General features: G+C 37.7%; 1 protein-coding gene across 7 annotated transcripts in view; it reads right to left on the minus strand.

The window, feature by feature from the left end:
• The window catches only part of LOC131242975 (uncharacterized), an 87,293-nt gene that overhangs the window by 39,122 nt on the left and 33,812 nt on the right, over positions 1–14,359 (minus strand). For 6 of the 7 annotated variants that reach the window (XM_058241996.1, XM_058241995.1, XM_058241997.1 and 3 more), the window contains exons 7-8: positions 7,925–8,677; positions 6,651–6,935 (exon numbers count right to left, since the gene is read on the minus strand). In XM_058241996.1, coding sequence (XP_058097979.1) covers positions 6,651–6,935; positions 7,925–8,677 — 1,038 coding nt within the window. Of the gene's footprint in view, positions 1–6,650; positions 6,936–7,924; positions 8,678–14,359 lie in introns of those variants that run through there. The other variant, XM_058241999.1, reaches the window with a different exon arrangement.

Below are 14,359 nucleotides of genomic sequence, written 5' to 3' on the forward strand. Positions count from 1 at the left end.
GTTATTTGAAGCAAAATTTTGAAAAAGAAAAACTTGGAGAACATGAAGAACTAATGGATATCGAAATCAAAGCTCCAACTCCATGATTTTTCATGCAAAACATGAAGAGACAATGGATTTGTAACCATTTGACATTGATTCAACATAATTTTAACAAAAAAAAAAAGGAACAAAAATTGAAAATGCTCACCGAATCAAAAATGTGGGATATATCAACATGTCCTGTGCATTTCATATCGAATAAGCGGTATGCAAGATATATCATGGGATATATCGGCCGATAGCGTCGATATTTAAAACAATGATTACAGCTTTTATAAGGAGCATACGGGCCATTAACAGCGATTATAGGTCTATTTTTTTCCATAACGATTGTTACGGCCGTTACAACCCTGTAGCGTGTAACGGTTGCCACCATTACCTTTACGTAACGACCATTACAACCCCATAACAGCCTTTACAGTTGACCATGGTTTGTGGAAAGCATGGGAAAGGAAAGTCTTTCCCAAGAAACCAAAGGAAGGTCTTTCCCAAGAAACCTTATTTCCAAGGAACTGTGGGAAAGGGAATAGTGTCAGCATTTTTTTATTTTTTATTTTTGAGAAATTGGGGTCTGTTTCCAAATCAGATGTTTGGCAAAATGAAATTTTCTCGAGAAATATTCTTGGTCACAACTTCAAGACTCAAAAGCATTCATGATATAATATGGGCCTCACTTCGGGGTAAAACTCGTCATTGTGGCCATGGATAAGCTTGAATATCAATCAATCAAGTGGGGCCCACTTTCATTATAGGAGCTGTAAAAAGCTTCAAAAAAGAAAAACTGAACCCACTAAGTATTGAATGGAATAGAGGCAACATGGTGGGCCCTACACACAAACCTATATTTGGCATCCTCCCCGCTTTCTTCCCTATGGTGTGGCCAACTAGATTTCTGGATCATGCCGATTTTTAGCTCTAGTGCCTAACATTAGCAGGTGCACCTTATAGACAGCGTGGATTTTACAAACAAAATATGGTGGGCCCTACATTGCACTCAGTTAGCAAAACTTACATGTAGGTTGTACGGCTATACCGAGTGATCCAAAATATCACCAATATTATCAGGTCTTGCCAGGTCAACGATACCAAAATTATTAGAAGTTCAAAATTTTCCAAACATCACCAATGTTTTCAATAATGTCAGAGATATTTGGCGATATTATTGATATCGAGAACATTTTTAAAAGAATCACTTACAAAAGTTCCTTGGTATAGGCAATAACATCCCCGTTACCAACGATTATTCCCAACATCAGGGACACATACATAAGTGAAAATTGAAAGAAATTTGATATTATATATATATATATATAGGGAAAAGGTACTATGTGCTCGAGCTGATGGGACCGTCCCATGAGGTCAAGCTGTGTGGGCCCCACCGTGATGTGTTTCGAACATCTACCCCATCAGTCAGATGCACCATTCCATCGTGGGCCTAGGTCTCAAAAATCAAGTCAATCCATTACTTGTGTGGGCCACACCACATATAGAAGTGGGGAGGGGCCGTGCACCATTAAAACATTCATAATCATTTTTTGGGCCCACCGAGATGTGGTTTGCAAATCCAGCCCATCCATTATGTGTGTCCCACTTGGATGAGGGTTCAGACCAAGTTTCAGCAGCATTCAAAACTCAGGTGGGCCCCGCCAAGTGCTTTTATATGTTTTTGGCATGTCTTCACATGATTTTAGATGGTATGGCCCACCTGAGTTCCGTATACGGCTGATTTTTGGGATATCCCATAATTTAGAGGGGACCCATCAAATGCACGGTGTTGATGGTCGACACGCGTCACGGTGGGGCCCACACAGATCGACCTCACGGGAGCTTATCGTGAGGTCGAGCGCATAGTACCTTTTCCCTATATATATATATATATATATAAGGGAAAAATCCAAAAACCAAAAAAGATCTCCCTTTTTTTAAGAATTATATTCCTTGAGGGATTTTGATTACTCTTGGTTTTTACTAAATCAAAGTTTGGCTTTGGGAAGAAATCTCAACTCAAAACAAAGATGGGCCAAATCTTATAGGTGACAAAAAATACATAGAAACTTCCTTTTTCTTTTTCTTTTTTTTTTTTCAAATGCTAGCATGGATTGCAATGGAAATCCATGTCCATGCATTGATATGAATTTGTGGTGAAAAATTAACATTTAAATGAGAAATGGGGGAAATTTGTGAAATCCTAATTTTTTCCATTTTCAAATATTTCCCCAATGTTTCCTTCAAAAATATTTTTCCAAGTATTGGCAATACCGATACATGTTTCCATATCCTCGGTCGTCGATACATGTAACAATATTGATACTCTTGAATGCAACCTGTTTAAGGGGAGTTAACCGATACTCTGGCAACGTATGATTCATGATATACAAGCACTTAGACATCATATACCTGGAACAAATTAAGTAAACATACTAAATTATGGACCAACTCTTTACGAGTCACAGTCCAAAAATCAATTGGTTGAATAATCTTCACCACTTAGTTGTGCATAGTTGTTTGTTAACATAGACCATAAGATATATTTCATTTTTAACGATCCAAAAAATGTCAATCAATCTGACAGTTAGATGATTAAATACTAAAAAAAATTGTCATCATACACCTAAACTTAGAACCGTAATTTGGAACGTTTACACAATTTCCTTGTAATCTTTAAGCACCTTCATATTATCCATCTAACCATGACAGAGTATTAAAGTATTCCTCTTCCAAAAAAAGAAAAATAGTTTCTCCTCTGTTGCAACTCGGGATCCAACATGTTTTACAACCCACTAGGATAACATGTTGAGATGGTATGGTGATTTGAACAATCCATATTCTCTTTAATACCATAATTAAGATAATTTCATAACCATGCTTTAATGATCCTCTTAACCTTTGATTTTTAGGGTTGAATACAAGCCATTGAATCTTGTTTCCATTGTCCTAAATTCATCTATCACTACTAGATAACGATGATAAAAATCATCCATTTAGTGCAATTTTTTTTTCTAACCATGTCATGTATGGCACATTCTACAACATTAACGTTTCCAAATATTGTGAACTCAACATGTGGGCCCCAGTGGTGATAATAGATGCATGATCCTATCGCAATAGAAACTTGGACAATTAACTGTGTCAGCAAGAACCTATAACAAAAATACAACCTACTATGAAGCAATTAGACTCAGGAGGTACTAAAATTGTTGCAAGAGGCAAAAACATAGTTTCTGAGATTTTCCAATTGAGGCCCATTAGTGCCTGAGTTACTATTGAGAATGTGTACCTTTTTTTTGTATCCCTTGTATACTCTACTGGAGCAGCATTTGTGCTTTGATCTTAACGTGATGAGAGTTGTGTTTTAAGACACAATATTTGCCCTAGCGGCTCTCTCTCTCTCTCTCTCTCTCTCTCTCTCTCTCTCTCTCTCTCTCTCTCTCTCTCTCTCTCTCTCTCTTCTACTTTTTCTACGGATTTCTTCTTGAATTTATCTCTACCCTTTCTCTTCTACTTTTTCTACAGATTTCTTCTTGAATTTACTTCTACTAGGTATCAGAACCCAGGATTCTTCGTGTTGTTCTGTTCTTAAACATCATAGTTTGCTGATGTTAGCTACTACATAGCTAACGTCGTCATGATTCATTTGCACTATTCGTACGACCATGTGGTAAATGAAATGTATGGTTTGATAGAACTTGGTTTTAGAAGGTTTATGGTGATTTTTGTGGATTTTTCTGAGTACATTTAAGGTACATTTCGAGCCCCACAAGGTTTTTTTTTTTTTTTTTAAATGGCCCATTTTGAGTTTTTTTAAATTTCTTCAAATCAAATGGTTTTTTTTTTTCTTTTTGGAGAAAGGACAGCATAGGGCTAGACGGTTTGGTTGGTATTGACCACCTCAGTAGCTCAGACTAGAGGCAAGCTATGATGGAAGAAATGTAAGCTCTTGAACAAATTGATACATGGGAGATAGTTCTCTTACCTAAAGGGAAGTAAAGAGTTGGGTATCGCTGGGTCTGTGTTATTAAGTACCTTCCAGATGGAATAATTGACAAATATAAAGTTCAGTTAGTTGCCAAGGGCTACATTCAAACTTATGATGTCGACTACTTCAAGACCTCTCTAGTCGCTATACTTAATTTAGTCTTTGTAATCATCTCTTTAGCTGCAAATTTGTCTTGACCACTGTTTTAGTTAGACATGAAGAATTCCTTCCTCCATGGTGATCTTGCTTAGTAAGTTTATATAGACCCACCAACAGGGTTTTCCCTGATGAGTGGCTTACATCGCGTTTATCGTCTCAAGAAGGGTATCCATGGTCTTAAGCAGTCAGCCCGAGCCTAGTTCAACAAGTTTAGCAATGCGTTGTTAGACTTTGGCTTTGTTCGCAGCTATTAAATCATTTTCTCTTCATCTGTCGCCACACTATTGGGATTATGGTTTTACTCGTTTATGTAGATGATATTGTCTTAGTTGGCGATGATGTTAAAAGAATTACTGCACTCAAATCTTTTCTTAGAACATGATTTACTATCAAATATTCAGGCACGCTTCACTACTTTCTCAGTATTTAAGTTGTTAGATCCCAATTTAGAATTGTTCTCTCGCAACAGAAATATGCTCTCGATGTCTTATCTGAGACTGACATGCTTGGGTGTCAGCCCGTTGCTACTCCTATGGATGTTGCTCAGAAACTTGGTCTTGATGATGGAGACCTATATTTGATCCTGGCATGTATCGTTGCTTCATTGGTCGTCTCATTTGTTTGACCATTACCCAGCCTGACCTATCCTTTGCGGTGAGCGTTGTCAACCAATTTATGCATGCTCCCCATACGGCTCATCTTTCCGTCGTGTATCAGATCCTCCGTTATATGAAGATGGCTCCTGGTCAAGGCTTACAATTTCAGCGACATGGTCATCTTCATCTCTCTAGCTACTCCAATGCTGACCGTGTCCGGAGTCTTCATGATCGGCGGTCTATGTCTGGTTATTTCACATTTGTGGGTGGCAATTTGGTCACTTGGAAGAGTAAAAAGCAATCAGTGGTTGCTCGGTCTGCTGCAGAAGCTAAAAATAGAATCATGGCACATGGGACGTGTGAACTCATGTAGCTCCGCACTTTGTTACAGGAACTTGGTAATCCTTCTTCTGGTGTCATTCCTTTGTACTATGGCAATCAAGCCACCATTCATATTGCTAGCAATCCTGTGTTTCATGAACGCACTAACACATTGAGATGGATTGTCATTTCATCCATGAAAACGTAGCTACTAAAGAAATTGAAACTCTATCCATTCATTTGGGGGAGCAGCTAGCTGATATATTCACTAAATCTCTTAGTTGACACACCTTCCACGTCTAGTCAACAAGTTGGGCATGATTGACATATTTGCTCCAACTTGAGGAGTATTGAGTACTATTAAGAATACACGCACGCACGCACGCATGCACACACACATTGTATTTTTTTTATTTGTGTATATATAACTTCTATACTCTGCTGGAGCACCATTTATGGAGCACCTATATTACTCAAGAAACTTGGAAATGGGTATCATACCTGCACCGAGTATTTTGTGTAATTCAAGAAGATGCTTACTTATAAATTCATTAAATACAATTTGAATCCACAACTGATGGCTCAAGTATTATTCAACCATGAATAATCAATTTGTTGATTCCAAAATCTACACATCAATCACAAGAAACATATTATAGCCTTATAGGTACACATTAAAAGTTGAAAACATAAAGTTGGGTAACACATTATAAATAATCAGAATGTTTAGAAGGAAAACAAAAAAGAAAGAAAACTTGATTCCATACTCCCGAGTTACATATTGGTAACATGGAAATGAATCATTATTAATTTTGGCCGCTATACTCTTAGTAGAACACATACAATTGGAAAGATGGTCTAGCTTATGAGAAAATTGGTCCAAGTTATGGCTTTGGATGTTCCCACCTCAATAATGTTGACCCACAATTCTCTTATCCCAAAAGTATATTCCTAAAACATTCTTAATATAAATAAATAAATAAATAAAAAGGTACGGAACAGCTAGAAAAGATGGCTTTTGCATTATGTGTGTCTAGGCAACAAAGTTCATAGATCATTTATTATTACATTGTAGCTTCACCATAGCAATATAGAACCACTCTTTTGACCTCTTTCAGTATGAGTGGATGATGTCGAGATCAACGGGGGAATTCTTCCTACAGTTGCATTGGGTTAATCTCATCCAGAAGGAGACCCTCTAAGGCTCCCCATCCTTACCCGAATAATGGTAGATTTGGGCAGAGCAAAACAAGAGATGCTCGTGGAACAAGCATAAGCTTCCCAATGTAGGAGAGCGAGATCCGATTCATTGCTTCGGCATTGATTCTAAATCCCTTTATGCATTGCCCTACTTCTTTTTGGAGTTCTTTGTTGTGTTTTTCTATGAGGATTTCTCATCCTCCTATCTTTTCATAAATTTTCCATGATTTTTTAAAACTTTAAAAAAAAAAAAAAAAAAGAAAGAAAAAAAGAGTTCATGAGCACTTCTTAAATATGAATGTTAGAAAATGAATACAATTACCATAAAATGCAAAGAAAGCACAAAGACCACAAACCTCAGGAATGGCAGACCCAGGAAATGCGTGCGATGCGGCTACTGGATCAGCCGTAGCATAACAATATTCTAAAGTTTTCCAATACGCATCAACAGCCTCCTTATTCGATAAGATAAAATCGTGTCTGATTCTTGGTCTGAGATCAGAAGAATGTACACTTGAAGATCGTAGGGCTCTAAATAGAGGTTCCTCAATGTAAGGTTTAAGTTCCATAGCATGCATAAGAATGGCGCAAGGACCTTTATCTATTGCTCCCACGCATTCTTCAGTAACTAGTCGAATCAACTACAGGCCAGATAGACCGTTAGCATGAAGCATGATTACTACAAACCAGCATATACAAGAATCCAACAAATATGGGAAAAAATAACTGGAAATTACTGATCCAATCTTTTTTTTATCAATATTATTGATTAAGCAATCGAACTTATGAAGTTACAACTACAAGAAAAATAGAAAGAAACAATAAAGAAGAACGAGAAATTGGAAAAGTTATATGGAAAAAAAAAACAGAGAGATTTTTTAATACAAATAAGGTATTGATTTGCGACACATTCAACAATTAAAAATCTGTTGGAATGAATATATATATATATATATATAAGTATGAGACAAAGAAACAAAGGGGAAAAAAGGAACTGTACATGTTGATCGGGTTTCTAGGAATGGAAAAACAGAACAAAAAAAAAAAAAGTTAAGTACAACCCGAATCCATACTCATTTTGTGACAGAACCATAACCCAAATCCATAGTTGATCTTTAAACTCATTTTGTGATGGAACTGTTTCATTTTAACTTTTAACTTCTATTCCCCAAAAGTATTATCCATAAAGGATATCTAGAAACAGGCTTAGATGGATGATCTGGCACTGCGACACTAATTAATCCCTCCAAGTTTAGTCCAATAGTAAGACAATACATGCTTACCTTCTTCTACAAGTGTTCTCAACCCACTTCTGCAAGATAAAGATGAATCAAGCAACATGCAACACCATGCATAAAATATCAAATTTGAAAAAAATCAAACTTGCCCTGTAAAGAATTACTCATGAATAAGCATAGCATGCAGATACATCATCATAACCTTCAATGGTAGGAGTTTAGATATGTGAATGAACTAGCAAGGAAGACAAGCTTGTGGAGAAAATAAGCAACTAACATCCCTAGTAGCAATCTAATTTAAATAACATCAAATACTTTCAAAGGATGGACAAACAGTAACCAACTTAATCTATGCAAAAGACGAGCAAAGTATCTTCTAGTAAAGACCCTACCTTCAGCCGCATTAAAATATCAATAACACGTGAGAGTCGCTCATTTGCATGATTAGCCATCAGTGACTTGTATTCCTCCACTGGAAGATCAGACAGACGCAATCCATGCCGGCAACTCTCAAGCAAATCCTCAAAATTTTGTGTCGACCCTACAACTTGTAGAAACAGCTCAAGTGGCATTGCCTTTAAAGCAACATCCAGTGCAAACAATTTGCAAGTGCTGTGAGGATTCTTCAGGTCATAGCCATGCTTTCCAGAGGATAAAGCATCATGCCAATCAGGTAAACTGCATAAGTAACCCCACAAAAAGTTATGCAGCAGCTTTGCACGAACCATCTTGGCAGGAACAAATCCATTAGCTCGCATAGTTTCAGCTTTAACTTGGGCATCTGAAGCTATACAAGTCGAAGTCCTCTTTATACCTGTTAATACAGGCACAGATTGATCATTCTTTGATCGAGCTAATCCTTGTCCACGACTTTGCATATCGAAAAGTCTCAACTTTTCCTGAATTTGAGTCAAAAGAGCAGGGGTGAAATCCACAAAAGATGGGTGCAAAACCACTTCCGCTGTACGGCTACGGCCACAATTAGTCACAGCAGGAACAGTAACTAGAGCACATTTACAATGCCCTTCTTGTTGAAGCCTGTTCAAAAGACGAGTTAAGGTCTTCCTGGCCATCGCAGTGGGCTTGTCTTTCTCAAGACCCTCAAGCCACCTATGAAGCTCAGCTGTTAGGATGAACTTCTCATTCTGCATGATAATAATACGTTTATGAGCACACAACTCATAGTATGCCTAAGTAGATGCAAGAAATAATAGTTAATCCTATTCTTGCTCTATCTGGAATAACTTCATGCTGGCAAAGCAGACATTCACATTTACATAAGCGTTAAGCCGAAAATAACTTTTAAGGACATGGTTTTAGATAAAAACAAAATTTATTAGAAAAAAGCAAAAGGAAAACCAAAACAGATACAACATGATAACACAAGGGGCTGTGTTTGTTGGTTGTGATGCTGAATTCAGAATCCAGGCTAGGACAAGGGATGCCATGGATTTCTGCTCCCATGGAACCAAAACAAACAAGAATCTAGCTACTGTGACTCATGCTTGCTCCATCACGGACAACTGATAATATGCCCAAGCAGATTCAAGAAATTATAGTTAACAAGACTCTTCAGCTGCTCACCAAATGCTTTTCTTATTCATAACTAACGAGAACCAAAGCAGTTGAAACACAGTATTGTGAAAATCTTACGATTTACGACTTACAATTTAAGTCAAATCTTAAGCAAAACGATTGGAATCCTGTTTTATATGAATCCTATGATTTTATAATTTGAATCCTATGATTTACGACTCAAAACCCAATTTACGATTCAAATTATATTTGTTTTCTTCTATTCTAAGCTTCATTTGGCTTTCATTTTATGATTTTAAATTGGTGGGGGCTTTAAGAATCATTTAGGAAAAGCCCTTCCAAAAGAAAAAACAGAATCATTTAGAAAAGATAAATTATTTTATTTTGTTTTTTATAAGAGATTAATTGATATATATTCTCTTCAACATTAAATCATAGAGCTTTCTTTTAAAAATGATTTCTTACTTCTTAACTAGTCAAAACACCAAATTGATGTATGACTTATCTTGAATGTTTTTATGGATGGTTACAATTATGTTGACTTATATGTATTGTGGAATGATGGTCAGAAATAAAAATATCTTTTTCTGTCGGTCTACAGAATCAAATGCCCGCTTTTCCAATGTGATTCAACATTCAGGAAGGGCAATAAGAACATAAATTATTAAAGGATCCTCGTATGTTTTTTAAGAAAAGTTTATTCAACGACAAAATAAAAAATAAAAGAAGATAAAATCCTTTAACACTATGTTCACATGGTATTACCTGGTGCATATTTGGTGCATATTGATGACCACAGGATGATCGCTGAGTTTTTTAATTTTTATTAATTTATTTATATTTTTCATATTTTTAAGAAATCATAATAAATCTTACGATTTACAAAACAAATTGCGATTCGATACGATTTAACCCCTATTATGATTTGCGATACAATAACGGTTATGACAACATTGTTGAAACATGATAAGAAACGGGCTAGTTTCTGATGCTGGTTGTGTTGTTGGTTCAGGTTCCAGGCTCAAACATTAAGGGATGCCCAGATTTCTTCTCCTACAGAATCAAAACAGAATAATATAGCTTCCATCTCTCATGCTGTTGGCCCTTGTGTTGCTGGTCTGGTTTCATGCATTGACCCAAAAGTTATTGCTTCTTCAACATGTGCTTCTACTCCTTTTATAGCAGAACCTACATGCAGTGTTCGAAATATCAGTATCACGCAATGTATCTCACCCTTGGTATACAGATACGTATCGGTTATCGCATGGGATATATCATTTGTATCGCATAATTTATCGCATTTTTTGGGAAACATTGGGAAAATGGTTGAATTTTTCAATGACACTTCAGGGATGGTTAAAAAAGACTTTGATACACACTTTTCAATCATAACATCTCAAAAAAAAAAAGTAAAGACAATAGGTTTCCTTTGTATAGGGTCATAAGACATACGCTGTCTGGTTGAACTAAGTCAATTATATTCAAATATAATGTATTACACAAATATTAGCCTGATCGAAAACTTTTATGGCCCTCACAAAGTTTTTAATGGTAGGAGTTCAATCCCCATTGTTTTGTGTGGTGGGGTCCACTTGAGCTTTGGATTTGACCTATTATTTGTCTTATGACCTAAACTAATCACTCCAAATGGATGTACAAAATGGATATACAATACATACATTTATGTGGGCCCACCTTTGATGATGTGTTATATATCCACTACGTTCATTCATTTTTACAGATCCTTTTAAAACGTTTTTCCAAGCATTAAGTAAAATCTCAGGTGGACCACACCACATGGAACATTGATTATTGAACGTTCACCGTTAAAAATATATCAAGGCCTACTTTAAGTAGATCCTTAATGTTTATTTGTCATCCAAATCGTTGATAAGGTCAATCAAAACTGAACGAAGGAAATATACAAAGATTAGTGTAAACCAAAACTTTTGTGGCCTATAAAATACTCTTAACGGTCATTCACCAGTTTTTCTGGTGTGGTCCACCTGAGATCTCGATCTGCTTAATTTTTCGTATAATGTCCTTAAATTATATGAAAAGACGAATGGACGGCTTGGATAAAAAATATACTAAACCCCACAGAGCCCATTACACATGCCTATCAATCTGTGCGCATCGATTAAAAAATTACCCAGACTACGTCCTACCACAGCCCATCTCTGGCTAAGAACGGGCAGCACCTTTGATTGGCCACTGTGATGTATGGGTCTTATCCACACCGTCCATCCGTTTTTTCGTATCATTTTAGGGTATATGCCCAAAAATCAGGAAGATCCAAGGCTCAAGTGGACCACACCACAGGAAGCAGTGGTGATAATGACTCTAATCGTTGAAACTTTTCAAGGACCTACCATGATGTTTATTTTCCATCCAACCTATTCATAAAGTTATGTAGACCTGGATGAAGAGAAAACACAAATATCAGCTCCATCCAAAACTTTTGCGGCCCACAAAAAGTTTTCAACGATAGGAGTTTAATCCCCATTGTGTACTCCACTTCAGCCTTGGATCTGCCTATTTTTGGGTTTATACCCTACAATGATACGAAAAAAAAAATGGATGGGCAGTGTGGATAAGACCCATACATCACGTGGCCACTCACGGAAGCGGATTAGCTGGTGTACCACACACCAGCTATATAGCTGCTGTGGGTACGTGTCGTGCGAAGACGAGCACTGACACTCCTTGAGCTCCAAATTGTACGACCGGTTCAAAGGAGATCAAAATTACATGGCCTACAATGATGTATTTATTATATCCACACCGTTAATCCATTTGGCGAGATCATTTTAGATGATGAGCCAAAAAATGAATCATATCCAAAACTCAAATGGACCACACTACATATAGCAGCTGTGATAATGATTTTCACCGTTAAAACACTTGTAGGGCCCACCATAACGTTTATTTTCCATCTAATATGTTCATAAGGTCACAAAGACCTGGATTAAGAGGGAAAACAAATATCATATTGATCCAAAACTTCTGTGACCCCAAAAGGTTTTCAATGGTAGACGTTCAATCTCCCACTGCATTTTTCAGTGTGGTCCACTTGTTCTTTAGATCTGTCTTATTTTTCGGCTCAAGACTTACGACAAGCTCGCAAAATAGATGGACGGTTTGGATACAACGTATACCTCATAATGGGACCCACAGAACTTGCTAACATCAGTACAACAGCTATATAGCTGGTTTGTGGTGCACCACCAGCTAATCCGCTTCCGCGACTCAAAGCGCTGCTCGTTCCCACCTTTCGAAGAAGATGGCGTCCTCCAAAAAGGCTTCCGAAGCCATTCTCGCTGCAATAGGAATAGGGTTCCGGTCATCTCGGAACCCTGAGTGGCCCCACAGTTCCAATCACTCAATCTTCTTTCCCAGCTACCGAAATCTCCTCTTAAGAAAGATTTCCCCCCCTTTTTTCCTGATTTTCCAGTAAATCTACGGATACAACACGATAGTATCACTAATATCAGTGATTTTGCAAAAAAAATCGTGCGATATTGTGCGATATATCGCACGATAAAAAGAATTTTGGTTTTTTTTTTTTAATTTCCGGGGGTATCGGATGGGTTTCGTCTCGCTGTGCAGCGATAACGATAATATCGGCCGATAGTATCGATATTTCGAACACTGCCTACATGTAATGCTGAGTCCACGGCAAAAAAAAAAAAAAAAGCTGGTTTTTCTTTAGCTAATGGAGCTAATTCTGCATTTCCCTTAAAAAATTTAATAAACAAAAAACCAATTTAACTCAGATTCATGACCATTTAGCTCTGTTTACCACCCCTAACCGATTCCTCTGGTGTTGGTCCGGACTCTGGATTCAGGATGCAGATTCCCAACCCACTGCCAGTACCGACGAATCAATGGCTACCCCCCTACCTAAGGTCTATTTCTAGGTATCAGACCATTAGTATGCCAAACTTCTCTCCACTTCCCGTTGTTGGACACACTACTATAGTGTGACTGGCAGGGGGTACTGGAACTAACAATGGAACCACTCCTGAACTATCAATTTCATCAACCAGGACTAGAACTGTGCTATAATTGACATCTGCATCTGACAGCACAGCTTCTAGACTTTGCCATGTCTTGATCAGATGCTGATTAAGCAATACAAACTGGACCCGTTGCCACTAGGTCAATGAATAAATCCAATCCATTCATTTGACTAATCAACTGAAGTTGTCCTGCTCTAGTTCCTTCTGCTATTCAGTCCATTTGTTGCTAACCGCTGTTGCTGTATTTGCAGACAATTTATCTCTACCTCTGCTATCCTTGCACATGATGATTGAATCAGATCAACTGAAACAGGATATGCCATTGTTGGCGCTGGTTCTACCTCAAGAACATCATCTCCAATTGGATATTCAAGAACCAATTCTTCAATTTATGATGCAACTGCACTTGACTGATTCTGGGCCCAGGGACTGGCTCTTCTGCCAGTGCCTAGATGTTGCTTATTGACCAAACTTATCCTACTTCTGATGCTTTCAAGGGATTCTCCCAGCTGTCCAATCAACTTTTGGGGTGCTAACATCACACAGACGACTTTACCCTAGTCTGCTACAAAAATCTACTCCCCCAACCTGTCCCCTAGTCTGCTACAAAAATCTACTCCCCCAACCTGTCCCCTTCTTAAATGCACTCTTCTTCCTGCCCTGAAACCTCAGGCTCCAACCAGACTCATCTTCCAATCAGGCATCACCAGAGCACCCAGACAATGCAACGACCCCATTTGGAGCCAGCGAGCACCACCAACATGGCAAAGAGAATCAACGTCATCAGGTACTCCTAAGATGTTCAATCCCTCTGATTTCCGTCAATGATGAACCCCATTCCGTTGTCTTCAACACTAGAATTTTTCTGAGCCATGGACTGGAGGCTTTACATCTGATCTCAAATCAGGTATCATCTCTGTTTGGATTGTAAAAACCGCAAGGCCCAGTTGTCTTTCTCAACCTAGCTTTCTGCGAAACCCAGAGAACAGCAGCCTCTCCTTTCTGACCGCCATTGATGGAGGCAGGCTCATGCAAATCTACTTGTTATCATCAGCTTCTACTCACAGAACCTACCAAATCTACTTGGAAGGATGATTTCATTGAACAGCACTTTGATCCTAGCATCTTCCAAAATAAAAAAAAAATAAATAATAAAAAAAAACAGAACAAGCTGTAGACAACCCATTTTGGCATCCTTCTGAAATGAAATGCATATTGCTTATAACATGCCTGTTTTGTCAAATTTCAATAGCCATACCCTAATTTTTG

The sequence above is a fragment of the Magnolia sinica genome, chromosome 4, assembly GCF_029962835.1.
Source record: "Magnolia sinica isolate HGM2019 chromosome 4, MsV1, whole genome shotgun sequence".
Lineage (NCBI taxonomy): Eukaryota > Viridiplantae > Streptophyta > Magnoliopsida > Magnoliales > Magnoliaceae > Magnolia > Magnolia sinica.